At 41.9% G+C, this 22,968-nt stretch overlaps 1 protein-coding gene across 4 annotated transcripts in view; it reads left to right on the top strand.

Annotated features, from left to right (window-relative positions):
* The window catches only part of LOC149310741 (uncharacterized), a 76,802-nt gene that overhangs the window by 23,303 nt on the left and 30,531 nt on the right, over positions 1 to 22,968 (top strand). For all 4 annotated transcript variants that reach the window (XM_089529642.1, XM_089529641.1, XM_089529639.1 and 1 more), the window contains exons 6-19: positions 309 to 392; positions 1,692 to 1,810; positions 1,995 to 2,109; positions 8,213 to 8,299; positions 9,348 to 9,463; positions 10,375 to 10,498; positions 11,482 to 11,582; positions 12,326 to 12,419; positions 12,943 to 13,080; positions 13,695 to 13,951; positions 14,568 to 14,691; positions 16,790 to 17,014; positions 19,995 to 20,150; positions 21,892 to 22,109. In XM_089529642.1, the coding sequence (XP_089385768.1) occupies positions 309 to 392; positions 1,692 to 1,810; positions 1,995 to 2,109; positions 8,213 to 8,299; positions 9,348 to 9,463; positions 10,375 to 10,498; positions 11,482 to 11,582; positions 12,326 to 12,419; positions 12,943 to 13,080; positions 13,695 to 13,951; positions 14,568 to 14,691; positions 16,790 to 17,014; positions 19,995 to 20,150; positions 21,892 to 22,109 (1,958 nt within the window). The remainder of the gene's footprint in view (positions 1 to 308; positions 393 to 1,691; positions 1,811 to 1,994; positions 2,110 to 8,212; positions 8,300 to 9,347; positions 9,464 to 10,374; positions 10,499 to 11,481; positions 11,583 to 12,325; positions 12,420 to 12,942; positions 13,081 to 13,694; positions 13,952 to 14,567; positions 14,692 to 16,789; positions 17,015 to 19,994; positions 20,151 to 21,891; positions 22,110 to 22,968) is intronic.

Here is a 22,968-nt window from a genome sequence, read left to right as displayed (position 1 = left end):
TAAAAGATCTCAGAGTGGCTTACAAATAAAACAAGTCTTGATGAGAGAAATATTGTTTATTCATTTTACATACTTTGACAAAAATTCCTGTGCATCCTAAATCCTGAAAAAGAAGAATAAACCTCAACCAGAATATGAGTAAGTTTGTTAGCTGTCAGTGGTTTCCCATTTATTTCAGGTGTTTTGATCTACAAATTGGGTTTATGTGTGTATTCGGAAGCAATACTTGCATTTCTTAGCATGTGAACTCACAGCCACTATTGTGTCTACATTACCCACATTCTAATAATCACTATCCTTTCTTCCAGGAAGAGAAACCTTTGTTAGCTATCCTGCTACAAGAGAATGCAGACAAAATTCAGCTTACCCGGCGCATCCTTGACTTAAAGCAGGTAACAGTATTCCTTGCAGTCCACTAGAGAAATATGAAAACTCAGTTTTGAATGTGCACAAAAGGAAAAACTCCCCCCTCACACCTTCATACTGTGTTTCTGGTTCTGCAGCACTCTCTTCCCTGTTCCATGATTGAATATTGCTTCTAAACAACAGCAACCCCCCCCCCCCCCCGCAGGCAGTTGGAAATGGACTTTGCATCTTACACCAAATGATTTTGATCAGTGGTCCCCAAACATTTTCAGGCTACCACCTTTCCTCTTGGATGAGAATCCCAGCACCCCCAATGCTTATTTCTTAATATTAGGTCTACTGTTCAACTGCAAATTCAAAACAACCAATCTCAGTCACTGCTCCCTTTGCATCCAGTCATCTTAAAAGCAGCAAGTGAGCAGCTGACTGAGCAGTGACCAAGAAGCCTCTCCCCTGTAGCAAAGGCCAGTGTGGGCAAGAGGCTTCTCCATCACTATTCAACCAGCTGCTCAGTTGCTGTTTCAAAGGTGCCTGGGTGCAAAGGGAGAAGCTTCTCCCCAGTGAGGAAGAACTCTTAGTCTTTCTTCACTGGGTAGAGAGACACTCATCTGGCTTCCCACTTTTTCTCCCTGGCAAGGAAGAATTCTCAATCTAAGAGAGGGGAGAAAGGTGAAAGAATCTTTTGAAGGATTGACCCTGTATACTCTTCCCATTCCTTCCTTACACAGCCTCAAGTCATCACGCCCTGATCTTTCCACTGCCCCCATGGGGGCAGTACCGCCCACTTTGGGAATCACTGATTTAGATGAAGGAACAGCCTATGCACCTGCAATTTGGTAACGTTAGCCACTTTCTCATTATATTCCCCAGCTGTTGTCTGCATGGACAACAGAAAAATGCAAGTGCTCACTGGGTAGTAAAACTATTTTTTCAGCATGCCTTCCTCTTTGTATCAGCAATTTTGGAATAATGACATTTGACCTACATACACAGAGCTTGGCAATCTTACCTTTGGATTACAGCTCCCAGCATTCAGTTGCTAGGATGGTTTCCTCCATGTCCCAAAATCTCCACATTCTGGACCAGCAATTGTGAGATAATGCATGTGAACTTCTGTCTACTGAATACTGTAAAGATACTGAAACTTAATGTTGGAAGCACTCAGGTTCCCTTCAAAACAAACTTTGAGAGCAAGGTTATTCTGCCAGGGCAGAATTGCCAGTGGACAGTGCCAATAGCAGCTACTTTTTCATGAGGTCATGCTTTCATGGAAAGTTAGTTCAGACTATTTCTCTTTTCTCACCTCCTTTTTCTCTCCCAATCAGGAGGAGCAGCAATTCCAGTCCCTGCATGAGGAAATGAACAGCCTGGCTCACAAGCTTGAAAAGCAGGGGAAGAGTGAGAGTAGGAGTGTCATGGCTCGGCGCAAACACCTCAATAAAATGTAAGCACAGGGCAGCCAATGTTGGAGCAAAATGTAACGGGATTCTGGGAGTTGTGACCAAAAAAGTAACTTTTTTAAGCTCAGCCAGAGTGTGATTTGACTACATTTCCTAGACCGATAGGCATAAAGACACAGAGACCAAATTGCTAACCAGTTCTGTGATCTGACCCATCTCTCCTCCCAGGTGGCTACAGGTCCAGGGGACAATGAAGGAGCATTATGAAACCCTGCAGCTGGCTTTGGAGGCAGCTACCTTTCTACAACAAGCAGATGTGCTCCTGGGGGCCATCCATGCAAAGGTACTTAGGGGACTAAAAGAGATGTCCAGTCCAACCCACCATGTCAGCAGATTTAGGAAGCATGGTACTGAAATATCCAGGAGGGTGCATTCTGTTCAGCAAGATGCAACTTTTTCAACAGTCAGTTGGGTAGTACTTGTTTCTGTCATTTTGCATCTGGCAAGCTCATGGCTGTAGAATCAGGTAGCAAAATGGATGAGAGTTAGCATGATGTAGTGGTTTCAGCATTGGACTGATACTCTGGAGGTTTGAATCCCAGCTCAGCCATGTATACCCACCTTGGGCAAGTCACATTATCTCAGCCTCATAGAATCATAGAATCGTAGAGTTGGAAGAGACCACAAGGGCCATCACTTCTCTCCAGGCTGAAAAAGAGCCATTGTTGAGCACCCTTTGGCTTTGGTCAGTCAACCAGTTACAAATCCATGTAACAGTTACCTTGTCTAGCCCACCTTTTACAAGCTTGTTTGCAAGAATGTCATGGGAAACCTTGTCAAAGACCTTACTGAAATCAAGATATACTATATCCACAGCATTCCCTTCATCTACCAAGCCGGTAATTTTATCAAAGAAAGAGATCAGGTTTGTCTGGCATGACTTATTTCTCTGAAACCCATGTTGACTTTTTGTGATTATGGAATTGCCTTCTAAATGGTCACAGACTCTCTGTTTAATGATCTGCTCTAGAATTTTTCCTGGTTTTGATGTCTGTCTAACTGGACAATAATTGTTGGGATCCTCTTTTTTCCCCTTTTGAAGATGGGGACAATGTTTGCCCTCCTCCAGTCTGCTGGGACTTCTCCTGTTCTCCAGGAGTTCTCAAAGATTATTGCCAATGGCTCCGATATTACATTTGCCAGTTCTTTTAATACCCTTGGATGTAGTTCAACTGGTCCTGGAGACTTAAATTCATTTAGATTATCAAGGTATTCCTGTACTCTCTCTTTACTTATTCTGTACTGAAATTTCCCTATTCTGTCCTCTGCTCCATTATCCTCAGGTTGAGCACCCTTTGCCTTTTCTGAGAAGACTGAGGCAAAGAAGGTGTTGAGCAGTTCTGCCTTTTCTCTGTCCCCTGTTAACATTTTGCCATCTTCTTGACGCAGTGGCCCTACCATTTCCTTCTTCTTACTTTTGCTGCAGACATATCCAAAAAAGCCCTTTTTATTGTTTTTAACCTCTCTAGCAAGCCTGAGTTCATTCTGCACTTTAGCTTTTCTGACTTTACCCCTACACATGCCTGCTATTTCTTTGAATTCCTTTTTCGTGATTTCCCCCTTTTTCCATTTCTTATACATGTTCCGTTTCAAACTTAGCTCGGTTGAAAGTTCCTTAGTCATCCATCCTGGTTTCTTGAAACACCTCCCGTTTTTCTTTCTCGCTGGAACTGTTTGAAATTGTGCCTTCAGTATCTCCTTTTTGAGAAACTCCTATCTGTCCTGAACTCCCTTATCTTTTAGTATTCCTGACCATGGGATTACCCCCAGTATTTCTCTAAGTTTACTGAAATCTGCTGTCCTAAAGTTTAGAATGCGTGTCTGACTACCTGGCTTCTCTTTTCCACTATATAACAAACTCCAGGAGAACGTGGTCACTTCCACCTAATGATCCCACAACTTGCACCCCATTAACCAAGTCGTCCTTGTTGGTTAGGATCAGATCCAAAATAGCTGATCCCCTTGTTGCCTCTTCCACCTTTTGGACAAAGAAATTGTCTTCCAGGCAAGTGAGGAATTTGCTAGACCTTGAGGATTTTGCTGAGTTTGACTTCCAGCAAATATCAGGATAGTTGAAGTCACCCATCACTACTACATCTCCTCTTTGTGTGTGGTCATCTGTTCTAGAAAGGCATCATCCAATTCTTCCATCTGACTTGGGGGTCTGTAGTAGACTCCCACCATAACATCCTTGTTGTTTCCCTCCCCTTTAATTTTTATCCAGATGCTCTCCACCTGGCTTCCATAATTGATGTCCTGGATCTCTTCACTGGTGTAAATATCTCTGACATATAGTGCTATTCCTCCTCCTTTCCTGTTTGGCCTATTTCTCTTTAAAAGGTTATACCCCTCTATTTCCACATTCCAATTATGAGACTCATCCCACCAGGTTTCAGTGATGCCTATTATATCATATTTGCTTTGTTGTACTAGGAGTTTGAATTCATCTTGCTTATTTCCCATGCTCTGTGCATTAGTGTAGAGACATCAGAGCACTTAAATGGCAACCCCACTCTGAAGAGACATAAGAAAACCACATGATAGGTTCACCTTAGGGTCAGTACAAGTTGGAAACAACTTGAAGGCACACAACAACAAGGAGTGATACGCTTCTTCTCCCACTATTTCTCAGCATTAAAAAAACATTCAGGGGTAGCCATGTTGGCCATAGAGCAAATCAAAAATCCAACAAACAACGGCACCTTTATCCAGCCTGCAAGTAACACCCCTCCATACCATCTGAACAAAAAACAGCAAAAGCAGGCCTGTGACTAACATCTTCAAGTTTTTCCCCTCCTGTATGGTTTTTGATATCTTGCCTGATGAAGAAGCCAGTGGAGCTTCAAAAGCTTGCAACATGTAATTGTACATTTTGGTTGTCCCGATAAAGGTATCATTGTTTGGTGCATTTTTTAATTATCTCTGAGCACGTCAGCATAGGCATGTTGAAGTCCCTTACAAAGGACACTGGAAGGATTTTGTTAAAACAAAGTAAAAGGCTGTGTATTATATTGTAATACATATAAAACTGAGAGCCAGCATGGTGTAGTGGTTTGGACAAGGACACTGGGAGACCAGGATTTGGATCCTTGCTCAGATGTAGAAACCAACTGGGTGACTTTGAGCAAGTCACACTCTCTCAGCTTCAGAGGAAGGCAAAGGCAAACCTCCTCCGAACAACTCTTGCCAAGAAAACTCTGTGATAGCAACTTTGGGTTGCCTTAGGTCAAAAATGACATAAAGACACACAACATGTAAGATGCAGAGCTTGGGAAACTTATTTTCTCATATTACAGTCCAAGAATAGCAATATACAGTCAGCCCTTCTTATACACAGATTTTTTATACACGGATTCAAGCATCCACAGTTTGAAAATGTTCAAAAAAAGTATTGATTTGTTAATAAAAATAAAAATAATTGAAAATAATAAAAAAGTATAAAAAGTATAAATTTCAAAAATCAAACCTTGATTTTCCATTTTTTATAAGGGACACCATTTTGCTATGTCATTATATTTAATGGGACTTGAGCATACACTGATTTTGTTATCCACAGGGTTCTTGGAACCAAACCCCAGCGTATAACAAGGGTCCACTGTAGCAATAGCACATACATTTCTATACCGCTTATCAATGCACTTAAGCACTCCCTAAGCAGTTTACAAATTGTAAGCTAATTGCCCCCAACAATCTGGGTACTCATTTTAGCAATCTTGGAAGGATGCAAGCCTGAGTTGAGCTTGAGCCCTTTTGCTGGTATTGAACTCACAAACATGTGGTTTGTGAGTGAGTGGCTGCAGTACAGGCATTTAACCACTGCGCCACCAGGAATCTCCCATCCCCTAGCCAGTATGATCATTGGCCATGCTGACTGGGGAAATCTAGGACATGTAGTCCAAAAATAATGTTTCTAACTTCTGAAAAGCTGTAGAAGCTATAGCTGTGCAATACACAATTCAAAACCCATGACAGTTGCATAATCTGATTAAGAGAGAGTCACTGAACTCAAATTGTGGTCTAGCATATCTTTTTAAAATGTTAAGAGAAAAATAGATTTTATGAATATTTGTGACATCCATGGAGTTTCCTATGTATGGTGTACACAGCTACAGTGGTGCAGTGGTTGTGTCGGGCTGAGGCTTGGGAGATACAGGTTCAAATCTTGACTGAGCCGTGAAGTTCCCTCAGTGACCACACTTTCTCAGCCTGTGTTGGGTAATTTAAGTCTTCAGCCTTTCAGGAAACAAAAATATTTAAATATCAAAAATGTCAAAGACAAGCTTGTTAGGGTCTAGCTTTAAATTAGCACAGTAACAGAAACGTGCTCTTGACTAACTATGGCTCAGGACAGACCTCCTGAAAAGGGTGGCCTGCTGGCAGCCTTTTTCCCTCCAGAGGGATGCCAGAGCTGCCAGACTGCGCGGCATCCATCCGGAGGAAAAAGAACTCGGGAAAAATGGGTTCTTTTTGTGCTGCCTGGCAGGCGTAACGAGTGCACCAATGGCACACTTGTTACATAAGCGTTGCATGGCGACATGCGGACGCTGCGTGTTGCTTATATCACAATAGTGGCGCCCCGTATGGACAGGACGCTGCCATTATAGCGCTGCCACGCCATGCTAAGGTTAGGGACCATGCAGTTGCCGTGCAGTGCCTAACCCTAAAATCGGCGCCAGCACAGCACAAAAGGGCAGTCTGTACCGCACCTATGCTTCTCTAAGAATTGAGATTGACTCAGAAAACAAACACATAGCTTGTAGTTTTAAACAAAAGTTTACTAATGGCTGTAATCTATATTTACATAGAAGCTATATCCTAATCTAGCTAGTGAATAGTTCAGGTAAAAGGAAATATTTATTTCACCATCTCTCCAAAGAAAGTTGAAAGAGGAAGAAGGTGAAAAACCAAAATCTCAGGAGAAAATCTTGAGAGAGAATGTCTCTGTTAATCCCAAAGGGGGAGTAACCTAAGTCACATGGTTAGTTTGAATGAGAGAGAGAGAGAGAGAGAGAAGAGTTCGCATGCTGGAAATCCCTATCTATCTAAGGAAGGGTAAAGAAAATGCAAAAATCTTCCAACATCCTGACCTCCCTACAAGGTTGAGAGTAAAGCGGAAAGGAGAAAAGCCACCTTGAGCTCATTGGAAAAATGGCAGGATAACCAGTAAATAAACAGAAATCCAGGAGCTTCTACACCAGTTCTAAGGCTCTATTCAGACAGTGAAAATAGTCCAGGATGAATCTCTGTTGTTCACATGCATCCCAGATACACCCAATTAAGTTGGCGGAGGGGGAGGGGCTGTCAAAAAGAGCTCTGGTGGCGCAATGGTTAAATGCCTGCACTGCAGCCATTCACTCAAAACCATAAGGTAAGGTTGCAAGTTCAATACCAGCAAAAGGGCTGAAGCTTGACTCAGGCTTGCATCCTTCGGAGGTCACTAAAATGAGTACCCAGATTGTTGGGGGCAATTAGTTTACAGTTGTAAACCGCTTAGACACTGTTAGTTCAGTATGAAGCAGTATATGAATGAAGCTGTTTGTCAAAAAAACTCACCTACCCAGAATAATCAATATCGGGGGGGGGGGGGGTTTCGAGTTGTTTTTTTTTTAAGATTTGTATCATCAGCAGTGTGAATAACTCATGCAGATAGATCAGGGAAAATTTGGAATTAAAATTTGCATGCCTCAAATGCATTTCGAATACATTTGCATTCGTCAATAGCCTTGTCAACATTCCTGGGGTGCCCCTGGCTTCCCCCTCACTTCTGTCTCCCCATCACCTCTGGAAAATAAATCATCACCATCATCTTCATGACCTCCTCAGCACCCCCCTTTCTGTCTTGACAATTGACAGAGGCAAACCGGGACATGGAGGCACTTTGAGAGAAAGAGTGCCCAACATTGCATCAAGGGCTCCCTTCCCAAAGTGGGGCTGGAGCATCACATTTGTGACCCAGCTCCCTGATAGGAGGTGAGGGGGATGCAGTCGTAAGCCTTGCACTGAGGTGGTCGAAAAAGCGCCACCCCTCCCCCTGTGAAATAGCTGCTGCCGAAACCAGGAGGGGAGAAGAGAGGAAAAGGGAGGCCGTTCCCCTTGAGTGGCGGGAAGAGGAGCCTCTGCCCAGCTGAGTGGTACTGGAACAAGGGAAGGGTGCCAGCATGTGTGACCAACCGAACTCAGAGATGCAGAGAGGTGCACTTTGCAGAGAGGCGTGGTTCCATAGTATGAATAACAAACCCAGAATGCATGAGTGAGGTTATTTAGATCATTCTGCCAAATAAAATGGCATCTGAATGACCCCTAAGAGTGCATAGTGGATGCTACTGAAAGCAGGGGTATAATTCTACATGTCTCTCAGAGTTTACAACTTGTCATTTCTTTTTTAGCGGAGGAGTCTCTGTGGACTGGGGAAGCAGAGAGAACCTAAACCCAACTCAGACCTAGATGTCAGGGATTTAGCCAGCCAGGTGATGGTGAGTATCAGGCCTCTGGAACAATCACTTGAAGAATATCACTAGACTTGTTTCTCCTCTCCTTCCTTAGTTTAGACTAGCTTTCCCAAATCTTAGGCCCCCCAGATCTGTTGGACTACAACTCCCATCCTCCTTGATCTGCAAGGCCATTGATCACACTGGAGAAGGCTACTTGATAATATAAGCTGAGTAAGCTGGACTCAGATCTGTATCAGACTGAAGTGCCAGTTATCTAGCTCCTTAGCAAGACAGGCACTCAGCTGAAGTGACTGTATCCAATCAGGTGAGCACTGGCATTCTGGAAGAAGCTTTCCAGTAGATGCTCCAAAGTTTAGAGAACAGATAATGTGGAAGGGAGTTTGTCCCTTGTATCTTTGGAGTCTGTCTAACTCAGGCAGGTACAACCTCATCCATGAACATATATGGTTGCCCACCATATATGTTGGTACTTATGCTACTCAATTGGGGGGGGGGGGGGAGAAAACTTGTGCAATCTCTGGGAAAGCACACTTGCACAACTATTTTTACACTATTGTAGTGTGAAAAGATTCCACATAGAAAGTTAAAGTCTGTGGCTTCCCAAGCTGATTTAAAAATTAAAAATGGTTCTAGAATTAAATAGGATAGCTTTATCATGAATTTAATTTTTCCTATAATGACTTAATTTAAATCCTAAATTATAAATAATTAATACAATAATATTTAATTGCATTATCAGTTCTTAAGAGAGGTTGGACGGATGTTATTTCATATTACTTTCTATTAGGCTTTATATGTTTTGGTATAATAAACATATATTCATCCATTATTTACACATTTTAACCTGATTTATGTCACTTTTTGTTGACTTTATCCATTAAAAATTCTATAAAGCTCCACTGACTTCTCCTTGGCTGCCCACCCACCCCGATCCCCTTGGGCATATGGCCCTCAGTCAGTCAGCCAACTGGAAGATTGGCCCTCAGCCCTGAAGAAATTGCTCATATCTGTGTTAGACAACTGTTTGTCAGTCCTGGTCATTCACCATGTATCTTTTCTGCCACATCAGATGCTGGATGTAACTCTGTCTCAGCTCACAAGCCTCCATCCCAGCCTGGTAGCACCAGTTTCTCTCAAGCACCAAGATGTCAGGGAGAGTTGGGCCCAGCTCCAGCTGCTGCTGAGGTATTTGTCTCATCTCTTTTCATGAGATAAATCCTTGTCCTGTCATACGTTAACAGTAAGAGTACTCTTTCAAGATACTAAGCCTGTTGTTAAAAACAGAGTTGCATACTTGTTGCAGTTATACATGCAGAAATCAAACAGTTTTTACTGTAGTCTGAAAAGCCTTGTTTGGCACATTTCTGTATTTGAGGGTTCTACCAGAGGCAAAGGGGCAAGGCTGTTAGGAATAAGTACCCATCTTTGTTAACACCTTGTTTAAATAAGTCCGTGCTTTCTTATACTTCAGTCTTATCAAAATGTGAATAACCTGGCATAATCTTTTCAATGTTTAAGTCTTGCATTGATTGATATCTTTTCCTTCTGTGGTAGTTCGGGCGTGGGGAGGAGGAGGGTAGCCTTGTTTCTGTTCATCAGACAGAAGTAATATGGAAAATAAAGGAAGCCTGTCTTTCATTTACTATAAGAATATATGACCTTTTTGATATGAGTGGTTTGAGAAAGATCTTGCCAAAAGTAAGGGCTGAAAACTGATGTGAACAAGAAGGCATGTGGTTCTCTGCCCTGGAATTCTGGGTGCTGAGTTCTTCCTCACCAAGGTCTAGTGACTTACTTTGCTTATTTTTCCTTTTGAGTGTGCACTTTAGATTGTAAGCCTGCTGTAAGCCTTTATTGACTTTGGTAAACTGGTCTGGGAACCTTTTTTGGCTGGAAAAATGGGTAAAAATCCTTCAGAAGGATACTTCCAATGATGAAACACTGATTCACAGATTTGATTTGGGAGCCAAGGTTGCTCCAAGTCAGGTCTGGGCTAATTCAACAAAGATTCTCACTTTTATTTGCTTTCCTATATCTTTTCTTTCTTTCTTTCTTTCTTTCTTTTTATTACTTTTCTGGTTTCATGTGTCTCATAGGAATGAGAAGCCTACATTGTTGGCTTTGACAAGGAGATTGACTGATTCACCAAGTTCTGAGCTGGAGATCACCACTACTACAAGCAGTCCAGACAGAGAGCCTGGAGAAAAAACAGTATGGAGGGTAAGCAGACTATCCAGGGCGTCAGTTTCTGACATGCTGGGCACTACACATTAGTCTAATTAAATCTGCCTTCTCCAGCTGCAAAGTACTACTCATAGGTAATTAACCTCTAAAGAAAAACTAGTGTCTAGGAATTGAAGAAGACAAATGAATATTTGCTGTTAATTTCAGACATGTACTTTAGCTTTCTCTTGTTGGGCCAGAAGTAGTGGCCAGTTGCCGCAGTGAACAAGGTGGCCCTCTGTTGCTACTGCCTTCCATTCATAATTTGGTGGAACTGTAATCTCCAAAAGACCTTGGTGGCATTTTCTGGTGTGGAAATGTTGAGGGAGTGTGTTGTTCTCTCTGTGCACTACTTATGGGTCATCTAGAAAGGGAAGAAAAGAGCCTAGATGACTGCTAATCATTGTGGCAATTGCTTTAATAGTCTCCTAGAACCAGAGCTTGAGGAAGTTACTTTTTTGGACTACAGTTCCCAGAATCTTCCAGCCAGGATTAACCATTGACTCTGTCCAGGACATATTTCACGTGAGCTTGGAGGTTTTAGGTCAAGTAAGGTTGCAGCTGGAAAGGGGAAAGGCAGAAAGAGGAGCAAGATGGTAAGAGGCACCTCCTCCATCCCTGCCTTCACCTTTCTTCCAGATGGCACAGAGGGTACAAAACAAGTCACAGTATGCTTGGCATTACTGAGCCTTTGCAGAATAAATATCAGCAAAAATTCAAACTAGAATAAATCAAGTAGACTTAAAGGTGCTACTGGATTCTTTTTTGTCTTTTTATACTGAAACAGACTAACATGGCTTTCTCTTTTAATACTTCAGAAACTCAGTAGAATTATGTTAGAGGAGATCACTAGAAATTGATTCCATAATCTTAGGGTCACAACAGAGATGATCCTTTTGAGTCCCTGTGCACTTTGTCTTATTTAATAGCAAGAATCTGAGTGATGGGTTTGTTCGTTCATTCATTCATTTTGGTCCTAGGTGCATAAAGACATTTTAGAAAGTATGGAGGAATGCTTGAGAGACCAGGAGAGCAACTCAGGCTCACACAAAAGGGAGGCCACTGCCAGTGACAACAGGAGGTATGCATACACAGTACTTTCTGAGAAGATGAGTTCTTGACAGGAATGGGGATGTAGTGACAGATCAGTGTGGAAAATGATAAGACAGCAACATGGGTCTGATGGGAGTGTTTAGGTAAGAGAAGTGTTGGGATCTGCTTGTTGCATAGCAACTGATCTTTGTGGGCGAGAATCTCTTTTGCACTCATAGCTACTCTTTGGAATACATCAGTCTTGGAAAGGGCTGATCCTTGGAAGTTTATCAGCCTCAGGAGTCCCAGTGGTACAAATACCAAATCCAACCCATTATGGGTACATTCAGGAAGTCCCACAGAAAAAAATGGGGGAAAGCATGACATTGTACTCTGCAAAAAATATTACAGTGTGGAATAGCAATGCAATGATTGTCCACCAGCCAGCCATGTAGGTTGTTCATTCCATTCCCTTTTTCTCAAACGTTGAATCAGAATTCTGTGGCCACTGAACATGCTCAATCCTCACTGGGCCCTTTGAGAGTTCCTTGCCATTTTTTAATTTGTGTTTTTTGTATTTTTGAGCTCCCCACAAACTCAATGAATTGCCTCCATTAAAATTTATCATGTTTTGGGATGATTGTAAATAACATGAATACATTTTCTGTCTTCTCTTTACTGGTAGTGTATCATATGCAGTGGTTGCTTCACACATGTGTACTTGATGTGACATTCTGATTCAACAGATGAATCAGAATATATGACCTCACCCTAATTCTCTATCTCCTGCAGGAGGAAGAAGCTTCTCAGGCAGGCAAACACTTCTGAGGACCCACCGCAGCAGAAGAAGGCACACCCTCAGGACTTCTGCCAGGTGGCTGATGGGGTAATGTCTCTCCATAAGCTTCATGGAATTTCCAAGTATCTCTCATCCTGCAGCCCACACAGATTTCAGCATTGAGTCAATAATGCTAGCTTTCCTTGAGCAGCTTGGGTAGGTTGCAACTTGGATAAAAGAGAATTGGGCTAGAGCTTGGAGTGAGCCGTGGAATAAATCTGAAGCCTGGTCTACCCACACAGTGTAATGAAGTGTTGGGATCCCCAGATGGCCAGGCTAAGCTGTGCTACTTTGGAATGCAAATGGGGGAGGTTTTGCTTATGAAGACTAGCCCCTAGATATAAAATACCAATGCATTCAAGAACAGATGATGTGGAAGAAGGCTTTACATGAAAATAGGCTTACTTGGACAAGTGAGCTTGCCCGATGGGTATGGCATGTTCATATATGTTCTATCTTGAGTCCCATACTGGGACAAAGGTGAGATGATAAACACATAAATGTTGTACTTCCCTTTTAGAAACCACAACTGTTTCTCCATACTGACATGTATGTTGCAACTCCCCTTTAGAAACCACAACAGTTGCTGCATACTGACCACAGGTGGAGTCCTCAAATAGACAATACCCTCATGGAGTTGGAGGAATTGTGGGAAGAATTAAAAAGAAAGCACCAAGAGAACGGTGTTGCACTGAAGGAGATTGATACAGTGAGTATTAGGCATCATAAAAAGCAATGTCTCCGATCCCTCTTCTCCTTCAATAACATTCTGTATTACATTTATTATATTATATTCCCAACAGTATGGTAGTTCAGTTTACCTTGTTAATATGGCACTATATGGCTTCCATCTCTGCTGGCAGCAGCTATTGATGTGGGATGGAAACAATGAAACATAGGATACTGTAAGAAAAAAATAATATTTTATTAAAGGCATCATCATAATTGATGGAAGTGTGTTCTTGATGAAATGAGACATGGTGCTGTGTATTTTGGGTAACATATAGTTCTAGTCTGAGACAAAAGGCTTGTATAGTTGCATCACATAATCTACAGTTTTTGTCCCTGAGCAAGCTGTATTCATAGTCTTAATCCAACTGGTTTGTTTGATTAGATGCTGTCCTTCCTATGAAAAGCAGAATCTGTATCAATGTTTCTGGGGCATAGAGTTCTGTTTTCTCCCATAATTATAAATATGGCAGTTAGGATTAGTCGTTTATTCTTTTTCCTCTTGGAGAACTGCTACAGTTGTGAGACCTGTGGTCAGGCACTGTTGGTCCTACCCAGGCTTCTCTTACATACACTTCTCCTTTGTATTTGTAGGCCCTGCAGTTGGTTGGGGAGCTGGAAGAGGCTGAGTGTTGGCTAGGAACCATGGTAGGCTTTCTCTCTACTCCAAGAGCAACAAAGAAGCTTGATGACCTCCGTGGGGACCTAAAGAATATTGGCACTCTGGAGAACCAGGCTAGGGCCTGGAGTACTAAGCTTCAAGCCCTGGAGGAAGAAATGGAAATGGAATCTTCCTCAGAGCACACAGCAGTGGCAATGATTCAGAGAAAAATGGAACGAGTAAAAGAAAGGTCAGTTCTAAGGAACAAAATGGTGTTTTCTGCATGGAAATTGTTATGAGAAAGAGAGAAGAGGCCAGGCTCCTGAGTAGCTGGAGAACCAAACCATATTTCTACAGGGAGGCATGGTTTGGAGTGAACTGATGGAGGCCACCAAGTAAAATAATCCTAGAACTGTACAGTGCAGGAACCCACAGCTAAAGTATCCCTGAGAGATGGCAATGCAATTTCCATTTGTAAACCTCCAAAGAAAGAGTCCATCACTTCCAAGATATCCAGTCCACTGTTGAAGAGCACTTACTGGCATGCATTTCTTCCTAATGCTGAAATTCTTCATAACGTTAGCTACATAGTGTTGGATTGAAATCTCCTTTCTTTTAGTGGTTTCTTTTCCCTGATGCAGCAGAAAATAAGCTTGCTTCATCTTCCACATGACAGCCCATCAGATATTTGAACATAGCTATCATGCTACCTCTCAGTGGTGGTCTTCTCTTCTGCAGGCTAAACTTGCCCATCTCCTCGATGGTGTTATGCTTTCAGAACTTTTATAATATTGGTTGCCATCTTCTGGACATATTCTTCCTTTGTGTGATATAATTCTATCAAGGTATCACATTTTTCTTGCCAGGTTGGCTTTTGTGCAGGATGCCCTCCGACACAGAGCATCAGACTTGCGTGATTCCTTGATTTTAATGGAGTTTTTGCAGAATGTGCAGCTGGAGGAAATGCTAAGTCAGAGGAATGAAAAGCAGGTGAGGAGAAAAAAAGACAGTTCAAGGAAAGAAAAAATGATAAAGAAGGATGTATGGTTTGACTCCTTTTTTATTACTAGATCAGAGTTGAAATACAAGCAACAAGAGGTCTCTCTTAATAGCTAAGATCAAGCTAGACAAGATGAAAGCGTGGCATATCCAGAACTGCTTCTGGGTCAGCTGGCCATGGAAATGCACATGTAGAAAATGGGCTCAAATTTAGTTAAAGCTCACATGATCAGATAATATAGCAACTCAAGCCATGTGGGAAAAACAAAGCATGTTTAATGGCTGAGCGTGTTTTAAAAGGTATTGAGTAGTTACTGCAGTAGCCATCATTTCCGCTAAATTGCCTTACCAACAGTACATATGCTGTACGAGAGTTTTTGCAGGACCTATATTGCTGCTGAGACTTGTGGAAGGCTCACTGCCAACCCATGGGGAGTTTTTTTCTCCTCAGGCTGTATCACACAGTTGCCAGTGCTTGTGCAACAAGAAGTTTTATGAGTCACAATGCTGGCACACCACTCCCTGACTTGCTCCAAATGACACAATGGACCCAAATATACACATCCACCATTTTTCTTGCCAGCCTGTATCACTCCTGGCTTTTTGGTGCACCAGTAATGCAGAAAGGCAACGCACAACAAACACATTTAAAAGAGAGTTCTACACCCACTGGTAGTAGGTGAAGATAGATGCCAAGGTTTTAAAGCCACCTTACATTTCTTAAAAAATAAAATTAACTTTTTCACTTTCATTCACTTTAGCTTTTGTCTTCTGTCTGGATATGCAGTAAAAAAACAGCAGTTCTCTCAGACTTCAGCCAGTACCTCAAGACCTGGCAACCTACCTACAAAATTATGTCCTTGCTGGAGATACATCTCAGATATAACCCAGATTTCTGTTTGTTTGTGTTACTCATTTTTCTAAGTTTTATTTCAAGATGGGTTTGGCATCCAAATCACTGTGGGCAGTACTGATCTCTTTTACTGCTGAATTCTGCCACTGTTGTAGCTCTTGCTATCTCTGGTCATGAAAGCACTGATTATAATGACACAAATTGTAACTGTTCTTTGTTCAACATGCAAGTGTGCCATGATATTCTATAAAGGGCCACTGCAACATAATAAAATTTCTTAAAGAGGTTCATTGGAAACAATGCAGGTCCTTAAAAATGTGGTTGAACTCCCCACTGCCACAAAAAATGTCAGGGAATTAAAATGTATGTCAGAGGTCTTGTCATAGCTGTCGTACCACCTTTCAGTGGCATCGTTTGAGGATATTTACTAAGGAAGCATGAGGGATGAAGCCTTTTTTTGTGTGGTTATGCTGTGGTGTTTCAGGAATTCCTTCCCAATAAAAAATTCATCAGGCTGTCTCATTATGTCTCTTCCACTGAAAACTGATGATATTGTTATCTAGACATGATTTTAAATGTATAGCACTTAGTTTTATTGATGCTAGTTTTAAATTACATTTTAACTGGGGGGGGGGTATTATTATTCTTACTAATGTTAGATTGTGTATGTGTGTGAAGTAGAAGTCTGTGATAAACATAGCCCGTGGGCTACATCTCATATAGTGTGGTGAGGTAGGCAAAGTGTGGCCCATGAGCCAAAGGTTTTTTTTTCAATTTCTTTCTTGTCCCTCCCAGAAAGAAAAACAATTTTGCCCCAAAAGATAATTTTTTATGCAGGAGCAAGAATTTTGAAATAATCCCATCACAAAACGTCTGTCTCCCTAAACTAGCAGTGGTTATCCTGTCACTTCCTGTTTTGTTTTATTTTAAATTTGGCATTTTTAGATCTGGTAGAGCCTATACTAGCTCATGGAGGTAGAAAATTAGTCCTTGGATTTCTGAAATTTCACCAGTACTATTTATGGTTTTATTATTATCCTGTATGCAGCTCTCGGGAATTTAGGAGGAGAAGGAGATAAAGATGATGATGGGGTGGTTTTAGCAAATCATTGTCTGTTGGCATCATCACATTCCTCAACATCCGCAATGTCTTTTCAAGAATGCTGTGAGAATCAATAGGAGGGGTGATCTATATCCATGTGCATCCTGGTCATTTATGTGTCTGTTTTGCTGTAGGCAATAGCTAACCAGCTGGCTTCCCAGGAGTCTTTGCAATTTCATATAACCCAAAGTGGTCAACAGCTAAGCAATAAGGACATGAGCAGGCCACTGGAAGAACTTCAGGAAGCAGTGGAGATGCTGAATGCTGTGGCGAAAGAACGGCAGGCCAACAAGGCAGGGATCCAGAGCGAGACCTTCCAATGTTTTGAACAGGCCTTTAGCAATGTGGCAGAAACTAGGGTAAGATTGGGTTTAAGGAGGTGCTGTGTGCTGGGAAAGCACTCTTCCCTGGAGATTAAGAAAATATTATATTCTTCAATAGCTGGTATTGGAGCAAGAAGCTTGAAAGTAGATTCTTTTCTGGTTCCACAAAGGTGTATCGCTACTGGCCCTCCTTTGTTGCAGCTGTTCACATTTTTGTTTTAGTTTGTCCCAATACTGCTCTTCACACAGGATTAATGGAACAAATTTGGAATGCGAGAAGTTGCCTTTTGCATGAATCTGACTAATGGTCCATCCAGATCAGTCTTGTCTCTGTAGATTGGCAGCAGCTTATCAGCAATTCAGGCAGGAGTCTTGCATGACCATACCTGGATATGCCAGAGACTGAACCCAATCATTTTGGTTGCTAAACATATGCTCTACCACTGAGTCGCTGCCTCTCCTGCAAACTGGAGTTTTGACCATTCTGACATGGTCAGAACCAAATATCCCCTTCCAAATGTATTCTGTTAGTGGGAAATGCTGAAAAGGGATAGACTTATAATTTGGGGGGTTGGGGGGTGGACTCTTCTGATTGCAAAGAAGGGATTGGCCACTGGATAGTTAATGAGTAAAATTAAGGACAGCTGTTTAAACAAACCCAAGTGGCAACTAAGGAAAGTTTGTTATTTGCTTAGGAGTGTGGCATTGAGGCCTTGGACTGGTACTTCAAATACTCAGGTTCAAGTCCCTGCTGAATCTTGGCTCAATCATTCTCTGGAAGCCTGACTGCCTTACAAGGAGTGATGCTGTGAGATTAGAGGAAGAAGAGGAGAAGCGTATGCGCCATCTTGAGTTCATTGGTGGGAAGACAGGATATAAATATAACTGATAATATAATTATATTTGAAGAAGTAATATCATTAACAACTAGGAAGAAAAATAAAGCAAGAAAGTTGCCGAACATAAAGAAAACAAAAATAATGACAACGGATAATCTTGACAAATTCAACGTAGACAATGAAGAAATAGAACTAAAAGAATTCTCATACCTGGGATCAAACATGAAAAAACTAGGAAAAAAATTCTAAAATGCAAAGATATAGAAATAAACACAAAACTGAGAATCGCACAAGCCATTGCATTCCCTATTACCATGTATGGATGTGAGAGCTGGACAGTGAAGAAAGCAAAGAAAATCAATGCATTTGAGATGTGGTGCTGGAGAAGAGTGCTGAGGATCCCATGGACAGCCAAAAAGACAAACAAATGGGTCCTGGAGCAGATCAAGCCAGATATCTCCCTGAAACTAAGATGACAAAACTGATGCTGTTGTACTTTGGACACATAATGAGAAGGGAGAATTCACTGGAAAAAACAATAATGCTAGGAAAGGTGGAGGGAAGTAGAAAGAGGGGAAGGCCACATACTAGATGGATGGACTCTATTAAGGAGAATGTGGGTATGAGTTTATACAGTGGATCCTTGTTATACGCTGGGATTTGGTTCCAAGATCCCCCATGGATAACAAAATCCGTGGATGCTCAAGTCCCATTAAACATAATGACATAGCAAAATGGTGTCCCTTATAAAAAATGGAAAGTCAAAATTTGATATTTGAAATGTATACTTTTTTTTAACATTTTCAAACCATGGATGCTTGAATCTGTGAGTAAGAAATCCGTGTATAAGAAGGGCTGACTGTAGGAGCTAAGCAGAGCAGTGGAGAACAGGGAGTTTTGGAGATGTCTCATCCACAGGATCGCCATAGGTCGAGATTGACTGGAGGACAGTTAACAGCAACAAAATATCCTTAAATGAGATATGGACTAGATAGAAGCCATCAGCTTGTATCTGTGCCTAAATAAAAACTTGTGTGCCTGGATGGTTATGACTTTAAAATTTGAGGGTGGGGTGGATAATATTCTCCCAGGGTGTTTTGGGGATAATCTTCAGTTCCACTGGTTGACTAGCAGAACCCAAAGGGTGCTCAACAATGGCTCTTTTTCATCCTGGAGAGAAGTGACCAGTGGGGTCCCACAGGGCTCTGTCCTGGGCCCAGTGCTGTTCAACATCTTTATCAATGACTTGGATGACAGAATTGGGGGAATATTTATCAAATTTGCAGATGACACCAAACTAGGAGGAGTAGCTAAAACCCCAGAGGACAGGATCAAAATTCAAAATGGCCTTAATAGATTAGAAAGCTGGGCCAAAGCTAACAACATGAATTTCAACACGGAGAAATGTAAGGTACTACACTTAGGGCAGAAAAATGAAATGCACAGATATAGGATGGGTGATATCTGGCTGAACAGGACTACATGTGAATGGGATCTGGGAGTCCAAGTAGACCACAAGTTGAACATGAGTCAACAGTGTGATGTGGCAGCTAACAAGGCCAATGCGATTTTAGGCTCCATCAATAGAAATATAGTGTCTAGATCAAGGGAAGTAACAGTGCCACTCTATTCTGCTCTGGTCATGCCCCACCTGGAATATTGTGTCCAGTTCTGGGCACCACAATTTAAAAAGGATGTTGAAAAACTGGAGCATGTCCAAAGGAGGGCGACAAAAATGGTGAAGGGTCTGGAAACCATGCCCTATGAGGGACGACTTAGGGAGCTGGGGATGTTTAGCCTGGAGAAGAGGTGATATGATAGCCCTGTTTAAATATTGGAAAGGATGTCATATTGAGGAGGGAGCAAGTTTGTTTTCTGCTGCTCCAGAGACTAGGACCCTCAACAATGGATGCAAGCTCCAGGAAAAAGATCCCACCTCAACATTAGGAGGAACTTCTTGACAGTAAGGGTTGTTCGACAGTGGAACAAACTCCCTTGGAGTGTAGTGGAGTCTCCTTCCTTGGAGGTCTTCAGACAGAGGCTGGATGGCCATTTTTCAGTGGGGATGCTTTGATTGAGATTTCCTGCATGTCAGGGGGTTGGACTGGATGGCCCTTGCGGTCTCTTCCAACTCTATTATTCTATGATTCTATGACCTTGCTTATTTCTCTTCTCAGCTGGTGTGGATCAATTCACACATGGAGACAGTGAGGGAAAGAGTAGAAATATTGTCTCAAGACATTACCCAGGCAGAGAGAAGCTTTGTCATGGTGAAGAATGAGCTAGATCTGCTGGAATTGGAAGGGCTGCTGAAAAGGCAGAAAGAGATAGAGGTAAGATTAGAAGTGTTATTATGGGGGCTTTAATTCTGATTCTTCTGTGGTTAAGATTTACTCAAGTAGTGCTTTAGCTCTCTCCAATTTGATTTCTTTAGCCTCATCTGCCCTGTAGGTTAACTTGTCCATGCTTGATGAATTTGTTGATTTAAGCCAGTTTGGTCTTGAGGTAATGCTAAAATGGCTGACCTCCTATATGGCTCAATATAGCATACTGGTTCTGCATGCAGAACTATGCTACACTTTACCATTCATCACCTGCTGGACTTCCTATAGGGCTGCTGCAGCTCCCCTTCCCAACAGCCATTCTCTACCCTGTGAAAAGCATGGAGAGAAACATCTGACTGTGTCCCCATAGCCAGGTATAAAATGACTACATTTGTTGAAGTGTGGCAAAGTCCTTCAGAGGCCTCAGTGCATGATGTAATCAGCTGTGGGGATATGTTTATAGCCATATGCTTACCCAATCCCTTCCCTCATTCTCCACCAGGCACAGAATGGCCATGGTGGCCTGAAGTGGCTCTATGGTAAGTCTGAGCTGGTGAATGGAGAGGGAGGAAAGGAATACCAACCCACTGCCAACCAAACAAAGACGTATGATTGACTTACGTCTTCATATGCCACAAACAGGTTGCCAAGCAATATATGTCAAGAGCAGAATGCCCTGAGCTTTTTACAGATAGATTGACCTGAAATTCAAGCTCACTATGACAGGCCAAAATAAAGCTGCTTCGGGTAACTTTGGAGGCATACTATACTAAGAGGCCAGAAGCCTAAGGACTGGAGCGCAGCTTTGGCACAGCTTCTGGACTCTTAAGATACATGTGTCATTTAAACAGCATACCTCCAAAGTGACCTGAAGCAGCTTTATTTTGGCCTGTTTGTACGGGCCCTTAGTTCTGCCTTTTGGGCAACATCCCTGAGGGAAAGGGTTTCTGTAGTTAAGAATATCATATTCTGACATTTATGGGTTGTTTAAAAGGAAGTTCCTGCTTCTTTCTTTCTTAGATCAGGCAATCAGAGTTACAAGCCATAGTTGGACATGATCCGAGATTTGAGTCATTTGAACTGCTTGTCATGTTTGCTTGGGTATAGCACTAACAACAGGTAAAAAACCTTGTTGAAAGAGATGCAGGGATCAGCTGTCCAATAGGCTCTCAAAGTAGAAGCTACACTTAGCTATGGCAGATGGAGAATTTTAGATTTGGTGGGAGAGGCTATCACTGAGCACATAATTTGCAAGTAGAAGGTCACAGATTCAATCCCTGATATTTTTGCCAAAGTTAGAAAAGAAACCTGCTTGAAGCCCTGGAGATCCATCCATCCATCCATTTGAGAGGGAGAGAGAGGGAGAGCTGGGAGTCAATGGCCAAACCTAAACATGCATAATCTCCATTGCTGAATTTCAGTGGTGCCTGGGTTGAACAGGCTTTCCAGATGTGTTACAAAGCCGTGTTTATAACCCAGTGTTATGGGTTAGATTAGGACGGGGAAACCTGCTCAGGTATTATTTTAAGTCATACATGGGGTTGTTATGTAGATTAGGTTTGGTCACTGGTTGCTTTTACCTTCAGCATAGGCTTGGTGGCTGATGTTTCTGCTCTTCTTTGTGTCTGATTTTCTAAACCCAACAGACAGTCCCTGCTTGTTTTTGAAGAGGGTCAAACATTTACTATTGAGAAGGAGACACTCAAAACCTTTTTGAATCATCTGAATCCTATTGTTTTATATTTTATAGAGTGATGTGTCTAAACTGGCAGAAGATATAGAAAAGTTAGAAAAAGCAGTTACTCAACCGGAGGAAGGCTACCTGCTTCAAGTATCTTATGAACCCAAGCGGATACTTGAAATACTAGAATCTTGGAAGGATCTGCAAAAGCTGGTGTTGCAAAATGCAGTCCATGGGCAGCAGGCTGTTTATCTGCAACAATTCTTCAGGGATTATTTGGCCATTATGTAAGTGACTTCTACTGATCTCTCCTTGTCACTAGAACCTTTGGTTGGAAGGTGCTTTAAGAAGCATCTGTTAAAACGCAAGATCCTCCCCAAATTACTTGCTGCAGCTTCTTAAAGTCTCATATACTTCATAATGTGTTGCTTTATAGTGAACCTTACTGCCTGTGCTTTCTGTCATCCTTCACCAAGAATATGGCTTGCCCCTAAATCAATCAGTTATGAGAGTACATCAAGTCTTGTGTAGATTTTGTTTTGTTTTGCAACATGAATGCAACCTTTGGGGGTTATCCAGATGGCTTTATTTCTAACGCAGCTTGTCACATTTTGGTATACTCATGTGTTGTTGGACATTGCAGTTTTGGTTTCCAAATGCAGAGCAATTTAAATGCTTCTTCAGTCTTTTCTTAAAGATCCTGCTCCCCATGATCTACACAGTTCCCCACCACCACCTTCTTTTATATGCAAGCATCCCTTCCTCTTCCAACCTTGTGTACCATGAACAACAAACCTACCCCTATTTTGACCACCTGCTCCACTTGCCCATTTTAGTTGGGAGCTTCCAGCTTCCAGAGAGAGATGAGAATGATTATGGAAAAAGTAGCCAAAAGGAGGAGAAAATAGGAAAGGGAGGTAACATGGTAGCAGTCTGCCTCCAGAGGCTTCTTGTCATGCATTCAGCAAGAAAACCAGGAACTATCATGATTATTAACTCTACCATGCAGTTTTCCCTGGCATTTATCAGCGCCTCTCTATAAAAAGAATAAGAAAGGATCTCTTTAAACTGATGTTTATTGAAGAACTGAAAAGAGTAGTGCTAAAAATGAACTAGAACACACCGAGGAACAGGATGAATGTCCTG

Source organism: Sceloporus occidentalis, unplaced genomic scaffold (assembly GCF_023333645.1).
Source record: "Sceloporus occidentalis isolate IW3139 unplaced genomic scaffold, rSceOcc1.0.p SCAF_6, whole genome shotgun sequence".
Lineage (NCBI taxonomy): Eukaryota > Metazoa > Chordata > Lepidosauria > Squamata > Phrynosomatidae > Sceloporus > Sceloporus occidentalis.
Note: the sequence above shows the minus strand (reverse complement) of the source record. Positions and strands in the feature narration are given on the sequence as shown.